At 35.6% G+C, this 18739-nt stretch overlaps 1 protein-coding gene across 1 annotated transcript in view; it reads right to left on the bottom strand.

Annotated features, from left to right (window-relative positions):
- The window catches only part of LOC114337621 (probable JmjC domain-containing histone demethylation protein 2C), a 1249253-nt gene that overhangs the window by 396424 nt on the left and 834090 nt on the right, over positions 1–18739 (bottom strand). Inside the window, exon 7 of the mRNA XM_050650161.1 lies at positions 10948–11065. Within this exon, the coding sequence (XP_050506118.1) occupies positions 10948–11065 (118 nt within the window). The remainder of the gene's footprint in view (positions 1–10947; positions 11066–18739) is intronic.

Raw genomic sequence — 18739 nt, 5'->3', positions numbered from 1 at the left:
GGCAGGTAGATATTCTTTAAACTTCGATTGATGAAATCCCGAAGAGTTTTTTGCAATACAATTTTCAAAACTCCTTTGTTTTTTAATTGCTAATCAAGCGTGCGCGACACTATTTTCCACCGACAGTATGGTGCAAATGAAAGGAATAAATTCGTTATTTCGTAAACCAGCGACTTTAAGGAAAAATCTCGAAACAGGTCGATTTTTATTTTTAAGTTATGATATTGTGGCATATATGGTACACTAGTGACGTCATCCGTCTGGGCGTGATGACGTAATCGATGATTTTTTTTAAATCAGAAAAGGGGTCGTGTGGTAGCTCATTTGAAATGTTCTTCAATTCTCTATTCAATAATTCAAACATTTACATAATTATTTATACAGGGTGTCCTTCTACTTCTTTTTTTGTCAAATAATTTAATTTAATAAAAAAATTTTGGACACCCTGTATAAATAATTATGTAAATATTTATATTACTGAATAGAGAATTGAAGAACCTTTCAAATGAGCTAGCACACGACCCCTATTATTATTTGAAAAAATCATCGATTACGTCATCACGCCCAGATGGATCACGTCACTAGTACACCATATATGCCAAAATATCATAACTTAAAAATAAGAATCGACCTGTTTCGGGATTTTTCCTTAAAGTCGCCGGTTTACGAAATAACGAATTTATTCCCTTCATATGTGTACCATACTGTCGGTGGAAAATAGTGTCGCGCACGCTTGATTATCAATTAAAAAACAAAGGAGTTTTGAATATTGTATTGCAAAAAACTCTTCGGGATTTCATCTATCGATGTTTAAAGAATATCTACCTGCCTTGGTAACATTCATATTTTCAGTTTTTTACATAGTTTTTGAGGGTTAAAAATGGCCGATTTCGCAATTTTTCAATTTTTAATCGCTTTTATGTCAAAAACTATCATTTTTAGAGAAAAGTCACTATAGACCTTTTCTGTTTGGAATGATCCAAAAAACCTAAAAAAACTTTTTCCCATGCAGAAAAAGTAATTTTAGGAAAAAAACAAAAAAAAAACGTTTAAAAAATTTTTGACCACCTTTTGGTCCTGGCAACATGCAAATTTGTTAAAAAGAGTCCTTTTTGAGTAAGATTGTGCAAAAAATCCGAATTAGAATATTTTTCCTAGCGGATGCGCAGTGGCTTTCTGGACTAAACGTATACCGATTTTAAACTTTGATTGTTACATTTTCTCCAACCTAATTTTTGATGGAATTTTGCTATTTTTGGCAATTTTCACACGTATTATCGATAGTTTTTATTATAATAATTGTTATGAGTATTTTAAGGACATGAAAATTGGTGTGGCGAAAGAGGACAAAAATAAAAAGGTGATGGTTTGAAAATTATGATCCTATTGTTTATATCTTTGTCGTAAATTCCGGTCAACTTTGACCGGTTTTATCTCAGGAACTACTCATCATAATTAAACTTTTTTTCTTTTAAAAGAAGCTTCCTGCCACTGTTTTTCGAATACCGTTTTTACAATTTAATTTAGTTTAATATTTCCCGAGATATTCTATTTGTTTATAAGCCAAAGAATTCTCTATAATTTTAAAATATTCCTGAGGCCGCTTAAATAGTCCAATTTCAATTCTATAAAGTACATTAGATAGGTATAGTGAATAGTGCCTTTATAGTGCATAATTATTGTCGTTATTATAGCGACCGTAAATTTTTAATTAACAGAAGACTAAGTTTTCACTCTAATGGCATATAACATATCCCACCAGAATGAAAACAATGGGAACCTTCTCTGGTTACACCTCCGAGGCTTCTACAATTTGCAAGCCATACGGATGCTGAGACTAAGGAAGATGAGGGAATTCTACAATTTACAATTCACGTCACATCTGCTCAGCGCGGTAAAGTTCCAACGAGACTGGTTCCCTTCATACTCCACACAGAGTAAATGTAAATCAAAAATGAATAACCATTTTCAATTTCGTTGCAAAACGAAAATACAGCCGAACCATATTCCAGTCCAATCAGAGAGTGCTGCAAGCACCTCTACCGGTTTCGAAACTTATTAGTCTCTCATCAGGAGGCACATATGCTGCTCTCCCTGATCCAACCAAAACAAACCCCAGCGTGCAGTCCCGAATTGCAACGAACGAAATGGCATAGATGCCCTAGCGGCAACTGCTAGCAAAAGACTAAGTTTTCACTCTAATGGCATATAACATATCCCACCAGAATGAAAACAATGGGAACCTTCTCTGGTTACACCTCCGAGGCTTCTACAATTTGCAAGCCATACGGATGCTGAGACTAAGGAAGATGAGGGAATTCTACAATTTACAATTCACGTCACATCTGCTCAGCGCGGTAAAGTTCCAACGAGACTGGTTCCCTTCATACTCCACACAGAGTAAATGTAAATCAAAAATGAATAACCATTTTCAATTTCGTTGCAAAACGAAAATACAGCCGAACCATATTCCAGTCCAATCAGAGAGTGCTGCAAGCACCTCTACCGGTTTCGAAACTTATTAGTCTCTCATCAGGAGGCACATATGCTGCTCTCCCTGATCCAACCAAAACAAACCCCAGCGTGCAGTCCCGAATTGCAACGAACGAAATGGCATAGATGCCCTAGCGGCAACTGCTAGCAAAAGACTAAGTTTTCACTCTAATGGCATATAACATATCCCACCAGAATGAAAACAATGGGAACCTTCTCTGGTTACACCTCCGAGGCTTCTACAATTTGCAAGCCATACGGATGCTGAGACTAAGGAAGATGAGGGAATTCTACAATTTACAATTCACGTCACATCTGCTCAGCGCGGTAAAGTTCCAACGAGACTGGTTCCCTTCATACTCCACACAGAGTAAATGTAAATCAAAAATGAATAACCATTTTCAATTTCGTTGCAAAACGAAAATACAGCCGAACCATATTCCAGTCCAATCAGAGAGTGCTGCAAGCACCTCTACCGGTTTCGAAACTTATTAGTCTCTCATCAGGAGGCACATATGCTGCTCTCCCTGATCCAACCAAAACAAACCCCAGCGTGCAGTCCCGAATTGCAACGAACGAAATGGCATAGATGCCCTAGCGGCAACTGCTAGCAAAAGACTAAGTTTTCACTCTAATGGCATATAACATATCCCACCAGAATGAAAACAATGGGAACCTTCTCTGGTTACACCTCCGAGGCTTCTACAATTTGCAAGCCATACGGATGCTGAGACTAAGGAAGATGAGGGAATTCTACAATTTACAATTCACGTCACATCTGCTCAGCGCGGTAAAGTTCCAACGAGACTGGTTCCCTTCATACTCCACACAGAGTAAATGTAAATCAAAAATGAATAACCATTTTCAATTTCGTTGCAAAACGAAAATACAGCCGAACCATATTCCAGTCCAATCAGAGAGTGCTGCAAGCACCTCTACCGGTTTCGAAACTTATTAGTCTCTCATCAGGAGGCACATATGCTGCTCTCCCTGATCCAACCAAAACAAACCCCAGCGTGCAGTCCCGAATTGCAACGAACGAAATGGCATAGATGCCCTAGCGGCAACTGCTAGCAAAAGACTAAGTTTTCACTCTAATGGCATATAACATATCCCACCAGAATGAAAACAATGGGAACCTTCTCTGGTTACACCTCCGAGGCTTCTACAATTTGCAAGCCATACGGATGCTGAGACTAAGGAAGATGAGGGAATTCTACAATTTACAATTCACGTCACATCTGCTCAGCGCGGTAAAGTTCCAACGAGACTGGTTCCCTTCATACTCCACACAGAGTAAATGTAAATCAAAAATGAATAACCATTTTCAATTTCGTTGCAAAACGAAAATACAGCCGAACCATATTCCAGTCCAATCAGAGAGTGCTGCAAGCACCTCTACCGGTTTCGAAACTTATTAGTCTCTCATCAGGAGGCACATATGCTGCTCTCCCTGATCCAACCAAAACAAACCCCAGCGTGCAGTCCCGAATTGCAACGAACGAAATGGCATAGATGCCCTAGCGGCAACTGCTAGCAAAAGACTAAGTTTTCACTCTAATGGCATATAACATATCCCACCAGAATGAAAACAATGGGAACCTTCTCTGGTTACACCTCCGAGGCTTCTACAATTTGCAAGCCATACGGATGCTGAGACTAAGGAAGATGAGGGAATTCTACAATTTACAATTCACGTCACATCTGCTCAGCGCGGTAAAGTTCCAACGAGACTGGTTCCCTTCATACTCCACACAGAGTAAATGTAAATCAAAAATGAATAACCATTTTCAATTTCGTTGCAAAACGAAAATACAGCCGAACCATATTCCAGTCCAATCAGAGAGTGCTGCAAGCACCTCTACCGGTTTCGAAACTTATTAGTCTCTCATCAGGAGGCACATATGCTGCTCTCCCTGATCCAACCAAAACAAACCCCAGCGTGCAGTCCCGAATTGCAACGAACGAAATGGCATAGATGCCCTAGCGGCAACTGCTAGCAAAAGACTAAGTTTTCACTCTAATGGCATATAACATATCCCACCAGAATGAAAACAATGGGAACCTTCTCTGGTTACACCTCCGAGGCTTCTACAATTTGCAAGCCATACGGATGCTGAGACTAAGGAAGATGAGGGAATTCTACAATTTACAATTCACGTCACATCTGCTCAGCGCGGTAAAGTTCCAACGAGACTGGTTCCCTTCATACTCCACACAGAGTAAATGTAAATCAAAAATGAATAACCATTTTCAATTTCGTTGCAAAACGAAAATACAGCCGAACCATATTCCAGTCCAATCAGAGAGTGCTGCAAGCACCTCTACCGGTTTCGAAACTTATTAGTCTCTCATCAGGAGGCACATATGCTGCTCTCCCTGATCCAACCAAAACAAACCCCAGCGTGCAGTCCCGAATTGCAACGAACGAAATGGCATAGATGCCCTAGCGGCAACTGCTAGCAAAAGACTAAGTTTTCACTCTAATGGCATATAACATATCCCACCAGAATGAAAACAATGGGAACCTTCTCTGGTTACACCTCCGAGGCTTCTACAATTTGCAAGCCATACGGATGCTGAGACTAAGGAAGATGAGGGAATTCTACAATTTACAATTCACGTCACATCTGCTCAGCGCGGTAAAGTTCCAACGAGACTGGTTCCCTTCATACTCCACACAGAGTAAATGTAAATCAAAAATGAATAACCATTTTCAATTTCGTTGCAAAACGAAAATACAGCCGAACCATATTCCAGTCCAATCAGAGAGTGCTGCAAGCACCTCTACCGGTTTCGAAACTTATTAGTCTCTCATCAGGAGGCACATATGCTGCTCTCCCTGATCCAACCAAAACAAACCCCAGCGTGCAGTCCCGAATTTCGTTGCAATTCGGGACTGCACGCTGGGGTTTGTTTTGGTTGGATCAGGGAGAGCAGCATATGTGCCTCCTGATGAGAGACTAATAAGTTTCGAAACCGGTAGAGGTGCTTGCAGCACTCTCTGATTGGACTGGAATATGGTTCGGCTGTATTTTCGTTTTGCAACGAAATTGAAAATGGTTATTCATTTTTGATTTACATTTACTCTGTGTGGAGTATGAAGGGAACCAGTCTCGTTGGAACTTTACCGCGCTGAGCAGATGTGACGTGAATTGTAAATTGTAGAATTCCCTCATCTTCCTTAGTCTCAGCATCCGTATGGCTTGCAAATTGTAGAAGCCTCGGAGGTGTAACCAGAGAAGGTTCCCATTGTTTTCATTCTGGTGGGATATGTTATATGCCATTAGAGTGAAAACTTAGTCTTTTGCTAGCAGTTGCCGCTAGGGCATCTATGCCATTTCGTTCGTTGCAATTCGGGACTGCACGCTGGGGTTTGTTTTGGTTGGATCAGGGAGAGCAGCATATGTGCCTCCTGATGAGAGACTAATAAGTTTCGAAACCGGTAGAGGTGCTTGCAGCACTCTCTGATTGGACTGGAATATGGTTCGGCTGTATTTTCGTTTTGCAACGAAATTGAAAATGGTTATTCATTTTTGATTTACATTTACTCTGTGTGGAGTATGAAGGGAACCAGTCTCGTTGGAACTTTACCGCGCTGAGCAGATGTGACGTGAATTGTAAATTGTAGAATTCCCTCATCTTCCTTAGTCTCAGCATCCGTATGGCTTGCAAATTGTAGAAGCCTCGGAGGTGTAACCAGAGAAGGTTCCCATTGTTTTCATTCTGGTGGGATATGTTATATGCCATTAGAGTGAAAACTTAGTCTTTTGCTAGCAGTTGCCGCTAGGGCATCTATGCCATTTCGTTCGTTGCAATTCGGGACTGCACGCTGGGGTTTGTTTTGGTTGGATCAGGGAGAGCAGCATATGTGCCTCCTGATGAGAGACTAATAAGTTTCGAAACCGGTAGAGGTGCTTGCAGCACTCTCTGATTGGACTGGAATATGGTTCGGCTGTATTTTCGTTTTGCAACGAAATTGAAAATGGTTATTCATTTTTGATTTACATTTACTCTGTGTGGAGTATGAAGGGAACCAGTCTCGTTGGAACTTTACCGCGCTGAGCAGATGTGACGTGAATTGTAAATTGTAGAATTCCCTCATCTTCCTTAGTCTCAGCATCCGTATGGCTTGCAAATTGTAGAAGCCTCGGAGGTGTAACCAGAGAAGGTTCCCATTGTTTTCATTCTGGTGGGATATGTTATATGCCATTAGAGTGAAAACTTAGTCTTTTGCTAGCAGTTGCCGCTAGGGCATCTATGCCATTTCGTTCGTTGCAATTCGGGACTGCACGCTGGGGTTTGTTTTGGTTGGATCAGGGAGAGCAGCATATGTGCCTCCTGATGAGAGACTAATAAGTTTCGAAACCGGTAGAGGTGCTTGCAGCACTCTCTGATTGGACTGGAATATGGTTCGGCTGTATTTTCGTTTTGCAACGAAATTGAAAATGGTTATTCATTTTTGATTTACATTTACTCTGTGTGGAGTATGAAGGGAACCAGTCTCGTTGGAACTTTACCGCGCTGAGCAGATGTGACGTGAATTGTAAATTGTAGAATTCCCTCATCTTCCTTAGTCTCAGCATCCGTATGGCTTGCAAATTGTAGAAGCCTCGGAGGTGTAACCAGAGAAGGTTCCCATTGTTTTCATTCTGGTGGGATATGTTATATGCCATTAGAGTGAAAACTTAGTCTTTTGCTAGCAGTTGCCGCTAGGGCATCTATGCCATTTCGTTCGTTGCAATTCGGGACTGCACGCTGGGGTTTGTTTTGGTTGGATCAGGGAGAGCAGCATATGTGCCTCCTGATGAGAGACTAATAAGTTTCGAAACCGGTAGAGGTGCTTGCAGCACTCTCTGATTGGACTGGAATATGGTTCGGCTGTATTTTCGTTTTGCAACGAAATTGAAAATGGTTATTCATTTTTGATTTACATTTACTCTGTGTGGAGTATGAAGGGAACCAGTCTCGTTGGAACTTTACCGCGCTGAGCAGATGTGACGTGAATTGTAAATTGTAGAATTCCCTCATCTTCCTTAGTCTCAGCATCCGTATGGCTTGCAAATTGTAGAAGCCTCGGAGGTGTAACCAGAGAAGGTTCCCATTGTTTTCATTCTGGTGGGATATGTTATATGCCATTAGAGTGAAAACTTAGTCTTTTGCTAGCAGTTGCCGCTAGGGCATCTATGCCATTTCGTTCGTTGCAATTCGGGACTGCACGCTGGGGTTTGTTTTGGTTGGATCAGGGAGAGCAGCATATGTGCCTCCTGATGAGAGACTAATAAGTTTCGAAACCGGTAGAGGTGCTTGCAGCACTCTCTGATTGGACTGGAATATGGTTCGGCTGTATTTTCGTTTTGCAACGAAATTGAAAATGGTTATTCATTTTTGTTTTAATTAACAATTGATTGTTGCTAAACGGTTCATTCAATTTCCATCGGCTTCTGGAATTATAATCTATACAAAAAGGGCTTTTACATTACCAAGTTATTTAATTATTGATTAACAATTACTTATCTAAAATTTTAGTTGAAAATTAAAGATTTTGTTGGAAAAACCCGTTTTTTCCGGGGAAAGTTTTCGTCGAAGTGAATCGGGAAAAACACGTCTCTATGCATAATTTAATTGCGGTGAATTTTTATTTGGGTGTTTTTGGTGTAAAATGAATATCTTTGGAGTTATAGAGCAAAAATTGAAAAAAAACACGATTTTCGGGCGCCATTTTGTTTATAAAAAAAGTAGCACACTATCTGCGGACTTTGCATACATATATTATTAATATATACCATCATAAGATTCGATTCCAGCAATAAAATTGCTGGCAAATAACTTTTCCCAAAAATGGCCTATTCTCCGATAATCAGCCCAGACTATTACTGTTTAGTTAATCCATTTCGCTTTATAGTCTAGTCACAACATAGGGTGTCCCGTGGACACTTTTAGTTCGCCGCAATTTGATGGTGGTATTATAGGTTTTTTGGGTCGCTGAATCCAATGGAAGCCCAAATGTGGTGCGTTTAATTGTTATTAACAAATTATGGTAAAATTAGGTGTTTTTCAGGAATTATTAGAAGCCCTGTTAATAAATTGATAGTGTTAAGGTCTTCTCTGGTGTATTTTTGGTCGCTGAATCGAATGCGACTAGCCGCGATTACTCAAAATATGTTCTTATTTTGTTAATAACAAAATAATTGTTTATTCGCCGAAAAGCTCGAAATGCGTTATCTACAGCAAGTTTGTACAAAATAATTTACTTTTAGATGCTGTAATGACATATAGTTAACACAATGAGAAGTGTTAGACCCGAAAATCTAAAACTTCTGTCGTTGGAACCAAGGCTGTCACTAGAAAGTTAATTCCAACGATACAAGTTTTAGATTTTAGGATCTAAGATTTCTCATTGTGTTAAATATATGTCGTTGCAGCTTCTAAAAGCAATTTATTTTGTAAAAGATAAAGGCAGTTTTTGTTTTTATTTGATTCAGAGATGGACCACCATCTTCATATAGCTATTTCAGCAACTATGCATCCTCAGTGGAGCTATGCAGTCACAACTCGATGCAACTCGATTCAATGAATCCTTTTGAGACGCAAAACAGCGACATCTCTCGTAATACGAGGAAGACGAAAAAGCCCCAGATGCAAAGGTTACTACTTTTATACAATTAGAATAATTGAAATAAAAATAATAAACAATAATTTAAATCCAAGACTTCTCGTTAAGAAACTGCTTTCTGGCTGCATCCCGTATCTCCGGCTTTTACAATATATAAGCACAAGAGACGACGAATATAAAATAAAGCAAATAAAGGACACTTAGGCCACGATTTACCTTCTTTTCGTCTAGGAAAAGGACCGAAAGACAGTTTCAGGTACTCAAATCTGAGTAAAGATGAAAAAGATAAAGGCAGCTTTTGTTTTCATTTGATTCAGAGTTGGACCACCATCTCCATATAGCTATTTCAGCATCTATGCATCCTCAGTGAAGCTATGCAGTCACAACTCTAAAAAAAATCAACAAACCCTGCCTATTTAAGGGAAAACATCACAATGCAATGAATCCACCTTTTGAGACGCAAAACAGCGACATCTCTCGTAATACGAGGAACACGAAAAAGCCCCAGAGCAAAGGTTACTACTTTTATACAATTAGAATAATTGAAATAAAATTTTGTATTTTGCTTACTAAGACAGCTGGTTTTCGTTTTAATTCAGAGCAGGCCGAAGGCCTCTCTGAAGATCTCAATAAGGCGAAACGTACGTAAGAGGATGGGAACAGAATGAAATATTAACTGTCTTCCATTTTCTACAAGTTACATTAATAAATCTCGCTGACCTTGGAAATTATGGATTTACAGTCAAGACAAATGTACGAAATATGAAATAGATTAGCGACCAATGTTTGTAGATGTACAATTATGGATATAGTTGCAGGTCATTCATTTGTGTTTTGCTAGAGAAACAACTTAAGCCAACACTGTTTTAACTTGGACCGTACTCTGCTACCGTATTGTTCGCTAAATTATGCTCATTTTCGTACTAATTTTTAACAATAATAAACGTCGACTAAACATACTTCCTCGCATTAACGACCTACGGCTTATCGTTCAGCACGAAACCAGAGATAGCATCTTTCTTTTAAACAATCGACGTTGAAATAAAACGTTGGCTCGATTTTAACAGCTCCAATGAGTAGGTAATGGGTAAATGGTCGCGTCGTGATAATCAACTCTGAAATTAAGTCTCATAAAGCAGTTTGTGCAGATGACTGGTTACGTCCGTCCCGATTCGCTGACTCACGCTGATTTTTCTTTTTTCGCTATTTTCTTAGGTCTTAGACAGTAGACAGTGACGGAGATTACTTGTAAGGAAAAGTAATAAAGTACACCACAAATTATAAATAATGTGGACGATAATCAATGCTGAGACATAATAGACTATCTATCTCTTCCTCGTGTGACAGCACTATAAGTACTAAATTATAGGAAATAATCGTTAAGAGAACTGTTTTCAATTTTTTATAAGTGGTGTGCCTTGTTAGATCTCAATTATGTTTCCTATATACTTACCTACATACTATACTACAAATGTTGTAAGTGCTTGTTACAGACAAATCCCTATTTTTATGAATTTGGAGTTCAAGTGTTCGCGGGAGTCTTGTATTTTACATTTTCTGGACATGTCCGTACTAATGACATTATTTTTCAAAATTTTGTTGTTTAACTGCTTCAATTTTTTTATTATTAGATCCCTTGCCTTTGTTTTACATAAATTCTATAATGTATACATTTTCGTGATATTATTTGAAATTTTGATATAGAAATAATAACGATATGTCATCGTCCATCAGAGTGACTAATTTGACTCATTGAATCCCGCCATTGAACTTTTTTCAAGGGATCTCGCCTAGTAAATGATATTTTAATAATCTTTGATGTGATTTATTTTACTTACCTTTATCCGGTGGTTCTGGAGCTATTCCAGGATCCGGAGCAGCAGCCCTACCCGATCTTGGTTTCCTTGTGGTTGTGGAATTCGTAACACTAGTTGGCAATCCTTTAATTATGCGATTCTGAAATAAAAAAATCTAAATTATTTACTGAAACTATATTTTCCTTTGGCCGTTTATTATTTTAGATATTATTTATTAAAATTGGCATAGGAAATTTGTTTTACGAGTAGAAAGACTTTCATCTGGATATATTGATATTTTTCTGTATGAGATTGGCAGCTTTTAGATAGTGAAATTTTTGAATATTTACAAACTACTGTTGTTATTCTTTCATGGCTGAAACTTTCATGGCTGCATAATATTAGACAATGGTGTGGCTGCACAGTAGAAGAATTATTTCGCGCAGCAGCCGATAGAGAGAGATTTCAAGAAATTGTAAACATGATGACGGCCAACGTCTGAATACTGACACGGCACCTAAAGAAGAAGAATAAGTTGTTATTAATAGAGACTCAAAAGAGTCGTAAAAGTCTAAGCAGTTTTAGAAGTAACCTACGATTTAGGCATCTTGATTGTTGATAATTTAATTTTACAGCTGTTATCTTAATCAACTGTTTGAGCTAGAGTCTGATTAAACTGTCTTGTCTTAAATTATTCGATTCCAGATGCTTTATTAGAAACTATTTTCAAACTCCACTCTTAAACTAATTTCATTTTCAGACATAAAATCTTTCAGACAGGCATAGACAGACAAATTCAACCCAATAATGCCGCTAGTTAGGAAAATTAAGGGAACTTAAATAAATTACTATTTATGTCTTTTATGTAGTTTGAGTTTCTCTTTTTTGTGGCTCTTGATTGGTGTTTAAATGGAAGCCTTCCCCACCCCAGGCAAGCTCGCTACCAAAGGCAAATGGCTAGTTCCGTCACTGAGACCAATACTTTCTTGAAGAGGTTTTTGAATTGGTTTTATCACAGTACTTACAGGAAAATAGGTGTTACAGTTATGAACTGGAATGGGACGATCCAATCGAGCTGAACAGCTAAATGTTGGTTTCCGTTACGGAGAGACCTTTTGAATACGTTAATGGACCAACTATACTTTCATCCATCGATGTATAAACATCGCATTTGTACGTATTTTGAACCATGAATTTTTGCTTTTATTTTATTTGATCAGCCACTATTTACCTTCGATCAATAAAACAATCGATACAATGACTCCCAAGCATTTGCTCAATAAATCTATAGTACCTAAGGGACTGAACTTCAAGATCTTTAGAGCTCTTGTACACGAGTTGGCCTTAATATTAACTTTTACAAAACACAATACATGACCAACCCTGTACTGGCCAAAAACATCTCACCTAATGGCACGCAAATTGAACAAGTGTATTCCTATAAATAGCTGGGCCACGAACTGAAAGTAGAAAGAGATAATCAAAGAAGAGAATTAAACAGAGGAATATTACTAACATGGACAACTTACGGAAAACTGAGGGTAGCCCTTGGATCAGATATTACCATCTGCTTGAAGAGGAAGGTCTTGTGAGTAGGTAGAGAATGTGCTCTGATCAGTGTGTACTCCCAGTTCTAACACAGTTCTAAAGTGACACAAAGAGCAATAGAGAGGTCAATGTTGAATATATCCCTCAGAGACAGAGCTTCAACTAAAATAGTTAGGAGAAAAACTGGTGTTACGGATGCAGTTTAAAGAATTATAACGCTGAAATGGAACTGTGCGAGACATGTTGCCAAATTCAAAGATGGAAGATGGACCAAGAAACGTTTGAATGGAGACCTAGACACGATGCTTATCACAATCAGGGACGTCCTCCAACAAAGTGGTCGGACGACATCAAGCATATCCAGCACAACTTAATTTAAGAGTGCTCAAGATCGAATCCAATAATGATAAAGGGACAGAAAAGTTTATATAAAAAAATAGAGCCAACCAAAACGTAGTTTTCATATTTTGAAACCAACTTCATTCAGAATATAAGAAAATGCCAAAGTAGGTCGATTTTTATTTTTATATTGCAATTTTTTGGCATATACTTTATACTAGTGACCTCATTCATATGAGCGTGATGACGTAATCGATGATTTTTCTAAATGGGAATAGGGGTTGTATTGTAGCTCATTTGAAAGGGTGTTCAATTCTCTATTCAGTAATATAAACATTAATATCATTATTTATACAGGATGATCAAAAAAATTATTTTTTAATCAAATTAATTGACGAAAAAAGAAGAATGTATGTAATGTATTAAACTCAAAATACTTTGTACTGCTGTCAAAAAAGAGAAAAACATTTCTATTTCACAAATCTTTTCGCATAAATTAAATCACAAACAGCATCACACCTACCTCTTGGCAGTTTGAACATTTAATTGAAGCGAAAAGCAATCTTCATTTGGCAAATAAACATTTGTTTCTATTTCCTGACAGAAATAGAATGTATTTTAGTTACATAAGTTGCATACATTCTTCTTTTTGCTTCAATTAATTTAATTCTAAAATAATTTTTTTAGCCACCCTGTATAAATATTGATATTAATGTTTATATTACCGAATAGAAAATTGAACACCCTTTCAAATGAGCTACCACACGACCCCTATTCATTAGCATGAAATATATATCAAAAAATTGCAACTTAAAAAAAAATAACCTGTTTCGGCATTTCCTAGTAACTATTGCCAAATATCGAGGTGGACTCTTTTCTTCGGCCCACCCTGTATTTATTCTATGTTAATCGATTCGTTAAACATCTTTCCAATGGAATATTAACTTATCATAAAAAATCGTTCGATTATTGCCCCAATTGTTGGTTTCCACGCCGTCTTAATTAAACAAAAATCTTGTTCCTTCGACACAAAGAACTCTTTTTACAGAGTCAACAAAATGACCTTTCTTCTTGCACACTTGTCAAAACAAATCCAAAATTAAAAAGGAAAATTTCGTTCAACGCGCAATTATAAAAAACTCTGTTTCATCCGGCAGCGTGTACCAATTAAAATTCCCGACTTCAATTCGAAAATCCTTGGGACCTAATCCCACAAAGAGTAATTATTTTTTTCTGTTGGGCTTTCGTCCCTTTTCGTCCCGCCAAAATGTAATTATCTTCCTTTTGCTCTTTACCCATCTTTTCGTTAGAGCAAGCAGTAGCGTAGAGCTTTGAGAGATTATGGTATATATTGATTTATATGCACAACATGCCGTTACGACCTAGGACATTTTTATAAAACATAAACGTCAGATTAACTAATTACAATTATTTTAAACAAAACTAAACTTATCTACAAAATTCTTAACTACTTAGGGGAGTGCATATAGATTTTCACTTCGGAAAAAATCAAACAAGATAGAACTTTTTGTAATTTCATTAAGAAATGTTTAATAAACAACATATCAAAAAGTTCTACTCGAGAAGTGGGTGCTTCATTTTTTATTAAACAAATGAACTACGAAGTTTGATGTTTTTTTAAATAACTCCGAAAATATAAATTTTAGAACAAAACTGACTTGACCATTGAAAAATTCAGAAAATTTTACAAAAAAAACCTTATATAAAGAATTTTCTAAAATTAAATCTGTATCTTCTATAATTTTTTATTTATAACGCTAAAGTCACCCTTCTCACAAACATTGGCGCACTGTAAACTAGCGTACGGCGAAGTGCACGATTGAGTTATTTTAATGTAATTCTTTAACTAATGGATCAAATGAAATTTTACTAATTGAACCTAAAAGAAGAATAATTAAGCTATCTTATGGTTATAATAAAAAGAAATAAAATGTATGGGCATAAGTACGGTGGGGGCGGAAAGTGAGCCTTACATGAATTTTGTTTAAAAATTATTTAAAAATGTGTAACTAATACAATTTTTCTTATAAAACCCTCAGTTTTGCATAACTTACCTTTTAAGCATCATACTAAATGATGATTCATTCAAAAAAATCTCAAAAATTTAATTCAAATGATATGACGTCTTAAAAAATGTAATTTTTGAAATCTTCGTAGTTTTATAGAATTACCACCATTTTAAGACGGTATTACTCAAGTTTGAACAGATCTATTACAGATTTATAAGTGCTTTTTTAAAGCTTAGGATGTAATATTTAAAATGACTAATTATTTTACTTTAGAAATGAAATAGACTAAGTATTTCTTTTTGAGAAAATTAAGAAAGATAACAAAAATGTAATACAAAAACCGAAAATTACCAGCTAAAAAATGTTTATATAAAGTGATCAAAACTTTTTTCTGTAAAACTTACCTAAAATACATTTAATAATAAACTTCAACAATAATAAATGTTTAACAAAAAAATTATTTTTTAGCTCTTATACAGTATGTCTACGTAACTTGGAACCTATAGATAACTTTTTTATTATCAGTTTTACGAAAAAAGTTATTCTTTATAAATACTCTGCATCGTATATAATCTAAGATGCAAACATCAAATATCAAATTTAATTAATTTTATACGAGGTATGTCAAAAAATATGAATTTCACTCAAGATTAAAGTATCGTTAAATTTCACAATATCGAAAATTGTTATTAAGAAAAGTTGTTTGGAATTAAAAAATTTGTTTTAGTGTTCAATTACATCCTTCTAATTAAAATATTGTGAATTATAAAGGCATTTAACTCTTAAGAAAAATTCATATTTTTTACATACCTCGTATAAAATTAAAAAAGTTTAAAATCTGATGGTTGTATCTTAGATTTTAGACCAGGGAGAGCATTTTATGAAGAATAACTTTTTTTCGTAAAATAGTTATCATAATTGTAATAAAATGATGATGAGTATCCGTAATTTGAGAAAAAATGAAAATTTTTTGTTCGATTAGAATGATGTAATTGTATATATAAACATAGTTTTTAATTTCAAACAACTTTTCATAATAGCATTTTTTGATATTCTGAAATATAAAGGTACTTTACTCATTAACGAAATTCATATTTTTGACATACCTCGTATAAAATTGATAAAAGTTGATATCTGATGGTTGAATTTTAGATTTTTGATTATCCAGAGCATTTTATGCAGAATAACCTTTTTTCGTAAAATTGATAATAAAAAAGTTTTCCATGTGGTTCCTAGCTACGCAGATATACTGTATAAGAGCTTCTGTATAAGAATTTTCAAATTGCAATGCCATATTCGGATTCAGTATAATCAAAAACAAAATAAAAACATATTTGATCAGTAAAATGATGAATTTAACGATATTTTTAAAATTATTATTACAAAACAGTTGTTATTGTTTAAACAATTAATAAACAATTAGCGGTCAAATCTGCGAGTAGAACTTTTTACTTTAGCATGTATATAAACTAACAAAAAAAAGTTTTAGAAAAATATAAGCTTGTTTGAATTTTTCCGAAACAATGCATGTTTTCGTTATAATTGCACTCCCCTAACTCTGAAAGACCTGATGAACAATATTTCTCCATTAACTTCTGTTTTGTGCTTTTCTTTTACAGTACCTCACCTTCACATGTTTATGGTCTTCTTCCACTTTATTATCCACCTCGTTGTCCTCGTTCTGGCTCTACCTCTTCTTTTGTAACCGATTAGTTTTCTGGTCATAACTAGTTTAGGCATTTTGTTCGCTGCCATTCTTTCTACATGTCCAAACCATCTGATTCTTTGTGACTTGACGAAGCTGGTGACAGGAGGTTCTTTTTACAATGCCATTAATTCGTTGTTGGTTCTTGTCTCTCACTCGTCTTCTGTCTTTCTTTCTCAGAATACGCGCCTCAATATTTTTCTTTCCTATCTTTCCACAGTATCCTCTTCCTTCTTATTTAATGTCCATGCCTCGCAGGAATATGTTACTGTGGATCTAATTATTGCTTTATATACTAGTAGTTTCCTTGGTCTAAAAACGTACTTTGAATTCATGGCTCTTAAACTGTCTAATTTTTTATTCCCTTTGCTATTCTGGCATCGGGCTCCCATTTGTCTTTTCCATTTTCATCGAATACTAAAGGGAGGTGTTCATAATTGTCCACCTTTTAAAAATATAGCTTTTGCCACTCACAGATCTCACACTAAAGTCTTCTTCTTTTTTTATTCTGTCTTGCTAAGATCGTTAGAACATCAACAAATGCCATGCACTGGTGCTCATTTTTCATGCTTGTTTCTTCTATCTTCACGCCCAATTTTCTGATTACAGCTTCTAACACAAAATTGAATTTTGTTGTGGACAAAGGATCTCCCTGTCTCAAGCCTTTTGCAACCGTAAATTTAACTGAAATCTGACCGTGCCAAGCAATTTTACAGGTAGAGTTATTTAGTGTTATATGTACCAGTCTGATCAATGTTTCAGACATACCCAAATGTTCCATTGCCCATAGTACACATTAATATTACTAAATTACAAGTACGTAGTAAATTTTAGACGCATATAAAAATTTACAAAAGATTCGCCCTTTTCTAGATGTAATGTTTAGTTGTACCCGCAAAAAAAGGGAGTTCAAAACTGTATCAGATCCAGAAAATAACTTATTTTTATGTATTGTAGCACTACATCATTTATAGGCCATCAAATTTAACGACAGCTTCGTAAATGTTTTGGGACGTATTAGAAATATAGAGGGATGTGCCTTTTTACAATCGTGTTGCCATTTTTATGCATTTAGTCAAGTACAAAAGTCGTTCTATAATTGGGGATTCAATCTAAACGTAGTGGAAATAGCGGAGCAAAAATTATCAATAGTAATTGCACAAGAGCTCTAAAATTCTATATTAATTTTAGAGATCGAGTGCAATTTGTTGCGATTATTTCATGAATAAAACTGTTCAAAACCAAAATTTTATTGTAATTTATTTATGTAAGTACAAATTAGTACAATTAAACACACAGTTGTTATAAATATTTGACGGTGGAAAGTCATCACTTTTATAATTTTTAAAACATTAATTGTCATTAATGCCACTGAATGTATTTTTTCGTAGCAACGAAGGGCATCTGACGTAATATACTTGACGACGGGAAATTATCAAAAATTATCAGTTTAATTTAGATTTCTGTAGCTTTCTATTGGTCAGAATCTCCTATGAATGAAATAATCATCATTATCTCATATAGCATCATTATATTAAGGGTATAGATAGGCATTGCTTATATAGGGAGATAGTTGGTCAGCCCAATAGGTAAATATGTTTGATTCAAATTGAGACAGTCACCAGATGTCCTCACAATTTCTGTCAGGGTGGCAACGTCAAAATGCATAGACACCAAGTTGGATACGATCCTATTCGTAAAACCCCAACTCGCACACAGATTAAGAAAAATAAATATATAGAAGAGTATATTTTTAGAAATTGAATTAATGATGTCATGCTACTATACATTATATATATATATATATATATATATATATATATATATATATATATATATATATATATATATATATATATATATATATATATATTATATATATACATATACATATATACATTATATATATATATATATATATATATATATATATATATATATAATATAATAGCATGACATCATTAATTCAATTTCTAAATATATTCTTCCATATATATTTATTTTTCTTAATATGTATGCGAGTTGGGGTTTTATGAATAGGATCGTATCCAACTTGGTGTCTATGCATTTTGACGTTGCGACCCTGACAGAATTTGTGGGGACATCTGGTGACTGTCTCAATTTGAATCAAACAAATTTTCCTATTGGGCTGACCAACTATCCCTATATAAACAATGGTATAGGCGCAAAATGTCGCCTGCCAAAATGTTCA

Source organism: Diabrotica virgifera, chromosome 5, assembly GCF_917563875.1.
Source record: "Diabrotica virgifera virgifera chromosome 5, PGI_DIABVI_V3a".
In the NCBI taxonomy this organism is placed as follows: Eukaryota; Metazoa; Arthropoda; class Insecta; order Coleoptera; family Chrysomelidae; genus Diabrotica; species Diabrotica virgifera.
This window is presented reverse-complemented; position numbering and strand designations above follow the sequence as displayed.